Source organism: Hevea brasiliensis, chromosome 6 (genome assembly GCF_030052815.1).
Source record: "Hevea brasiliensis isolate MT/VB/25A 57/8 chromosome 6, ASM3005281v1, whole genome shotgun sequence".
Lineage (NCBI taxonomy): Eukaryota > Viridiplantae > Streptophyta > Magnoliopsida > Malpighiales > Euphorbiaceae > Hevea > Hevea brasiliensis.
In genome coordinates this window covers 5704884-5708562 of record NC_079498.1, presented here as the reverse complement: position 1 = coordinate 5708562, position 3679 = coordinate 5704884, and the positions used below count along the sequence as shown (strand labels likewise).

General features: G+C 32.6%; 1 protein-coding gene across 1 annotated transcript; it reads right to left on the bottom strand.

Annotated features, from left to right (window-relative positions):
• Positions 1 to 323: 323 nt before the first annotated feature.
• LOC110670394 (cytochrome P450 93B2) lies at positions 324 to 2486 on the bottom strand. The gene is made up of 2 exons (XM_021832437.2): positions 1492 to 2486; positions 324 to 1195 (listed from the first exon to the last, which is right to left on the bottom strand). The coding sequence occupies exons 1-2, from the start codon at positions 2389 to 2391 to the stop codon at positions 518 to 520; spliced, it is 1578 nt and encodes a 525-aa protein (XP_021688129.2). The 5' UTR covers positions 2392 to 2486; the 3' UTR covers positions 324 to 517.
• Positions 2487 to 3679: the final 1193 nt, after the last annotated feature.

Genomic DNA, 3679 nt, shown 5'->3' with positions numbered 1-3679 from the left:
TAAATACCTTTTAGCCAAGCACTTAAATTACTTAAAAGTTATTTTAAATTAATTTTATCAAATAATTAATTATTTATTTTTAATTTAATTAATAAATTAAAAATATATATTTTAAGTTAAAAGTTAAAAGTAAGTAGTCAAACCAAACATTCTCTTTAGCATAAATCTAATAACATTATTATTATTTTATGATGATAAATTTATAACATCTTAAATAAATTAAAAATATATAAAATTTTGAGAAAATGCGGAATTCCAAAGTTTTAAATTAAAAAAATTATTTAGGATTTTGTCAAAATGATTAAATTATTTACATCACAAAATTTTCTTTAAACTATAAAAATTTCACATTCATTTATTTCAAATAGAGGGATACAGAAACCAAGTACGTAAATATAAACTTGATATAATAGACAATATATAGGGCTTTATATATTTGATTACATTGCGAAAGTTTGTATATTATATAGCAACAAGTTATCAGAATTCAACGTGGATGCGTGGTGCTATATGGATCTTATGCAGCGTTGAAAGTATTGTGTGGACTGAAACGTGCTATCGGAACACACACAAGTTCATGGGCTAATGGAGCTGTGATTCCAGGCTTTTCAGTCATATCAACCACATTATCTCCGTCAACTTCCGGTGACCGTGAATTCACCACCTTCCAATCGAAGCACTGAATCATTGCTGCCAATGTGATGGGCAAAATCTGCATAGCTGAGGACATGCCAGTGCAATTCCTCCTTCCAGTACCAAATGGCAGTAATTGATAATGTTGGCCTCTAACATCTAAAGGACCTACCCAGTAACCTTGATTATCGCTTCTTGTTGGCAAGAATCTTTCAGGCCGAAACTCTAATGGATTCTTCCAGGTTTCAGGATCCCTGCCAATGGACCACAGGTTTACTATAAGCAAGGTGCCGTTAGGGATGGTGTAGTCGTTCACTTTGCATTCTTCAATGGAACTCCTAAGGATCAGCGGAATTGGTGGGTGAAGCCTGAATGTTTCCTTTATGATGGCTTGGAGGTATGGAAGATTTGGAACATCTGATTCTTGTACTAGCCTGTCTTTCCCTACAACTCTTTCAAGCTCTTCCCTTGCTTTTTTCAGCTCCATTGGATGATTGATCATCTCTGCTATTGCCCATTCAATTGACACTGCTGTTGAATCTGTGCCAGCTGTCAGGTAGTCCTACACATATATAACCGCATTCTTCCATGATTAGTGCACCGCAACAAATCTAGTATTTAACAACACATTTTTAACATCATTTTATACATGATGTTAAGGCCTATTTAGTTCAAAATACTCTACTTCCTGGGACGTATATTTTTCGGGAAATATACTCACTTGAAGAGAACTTACTTTCTGAGAAGTATAATATAAATGTGTTTGGTATGCAAATTGACTTCTTAGGAATAGACACACTTACATATTTTTAAAATTTTGATTGATCTTTTTATTTAAAAAATAATATTAAGACTTACCATAACTAATCCTTTCAAATGATCTCTGCTTAACTTCATCTCAGAGTTTTCGTCTTCCATAATATCAAGCAGAAGGTCAAGAAAATCCTTCACTGATCCATTTTCACTTTTGTAGCTCTTCTTCTTTCTTTCTTGTTCACGCTTTGTGATGATTTTCTCTAACAATACATCATAACGCCCGCGGATGTCCTCCAGCTTCCTTCGAAACCCTTGCAAATCCCAGTTCTTTAGAAACCATATAAAATCTGAAACATTAAATTGTCCAAAGACCTCTGTCACCTCACGCACCAGTTTTATGGCCTCTTCCTCCTCATCGGCCTCTAGTGAACGCCTTGTACTTAGTATCATCTGAGAGATTATGCTGTTGGTAAATCTTAATATCTCCTTTGTGACATTAATGCTCTCGCCTGCTTTGGCCTTGTCGAATACTAGTCCAAGAAAAGAATGCAACTCTTGGTTTCTTATAGGAAGGAATTTGTTAAGGGTATGGCTGCCTAGGAGCTCAGATATGCTCAGTTTTTTAATGAAAATCCAGAGAGAGCCATAGGGTGCCAGGGGAGTCGCAGCATTGTAAGTAAGGTAATCGATGGCTTGGTTGAATATGCGATAAGAGAATGTACGGTCATGCGTCTTGAGAAATTCTTTAGCCATTTCAGGGTTGGAGACTACAAGAGACTGGACTGAACCAAGGCGAAGGTACATCAAGGGGCCATAGCGAGAGGAAAGCTTGTGTAAGGCTTGGTGCATGAGAGGGTCTAGGAGATGGAGGTGGCCGATGATTGGTAAGGCCAATGGACTTGGAGGAAGGTGGCCATATAATTTGTTGTACAAGATTTTACTAAGAAGGAAGTACGAGAGAACAAAGACAATGGCGTAGAATATGAGGTCCTCAAGAATCATCTTATTGGCCTCTCTCCAAGCTACCAAAAATTCTTTTATTTCTAGTGTGTTGCCAAGGAAATTTTGGTTCAGGCATGGATGGGCTGACTGGCTGAGCAAGTATTTATAGATATTCAGCTGGAGCCGTAAAATCTACCAACCCCAGTTCCCATATTCAAGATCTTTTTTTTTTTTTTTAAACAGGAATTTTATTAATGAGACAAGGAGAAACTGAGCCTGTTGTCGCTGCTCAACGTAGCCTGATTTCGACTTGACACCTAATTTTAATATAGTACAAAGGCCCGATAATTAAAAAAGTTTCTAAATTTTAGGGCAATTATTAAAAAAACTATGCCTTTGTACCAAACTACAGTTAATATTTAGTATTAAAATATTAATTTTTTTTATTTATATCATCCGATAACATAAGTAACATAAGTGTTTATATTAATATTTAGATATTAATTTTTTTATTTATACTGTCTAATAATATAAGTATTTATATTAATATTTAGAATTTGAGAGATTAGATCATAAAATATTACTTCTTATTATAACATTTTAATATTAATTACTATAATTAATAAAGTATAATTAATTAAGATAACTTAAGCTTATTAAATTTAACTGTTATAACTAAAGTCATTTATTAACTTTAAGTTATGAATTAAGTTTTCCTATAAATAGGTGTATGTTCTCTTCTCTCTTATAATATAATAACATAAAATACTAAGAAGAAAAAGTTTAGAGAGAATTTTAAAGTAAGAAAAAATGTGTTTTTTGTGGATCTTTGGATTCAACTACTAGTGCAGAGTTAATTTGAATCAGACGATGAAATTGTCGGGCTGTTGTATCCTTGAGGAGATAAGTCAATATATAATGTTTACTACATCGGTTTATGGGCATTGCCTACCGCAGAGAGTTTGAAATTCCTTAAAGAGAGCGAGATATCTGTACATTTGTCTGATCAGTCTCGTTAATTTATTTCTTATGTTTTAATTATTGTTTAATTTATTCTTTATATTTTAATTATTATTTTAATTTATGGTAATTTCACTAACAATTTTAAGGAGATTTAAATGTGAAATCAATATGTAAAAATCAATAGAGAACATATGGGATCTAATAAGCCCTTCTGCTTCAAGGAAGCTCATTTCAAGAGATGGAAAGGCAATGATTGAGTAGTACAAAAAGGATGAGTTTAATTGTCATTATTATATTCTAAACTATCATTCTAATCAATTTTATGATTATATGATAATACTTATCCTTCTGTAAAATATATATATATATATATATATATATATAT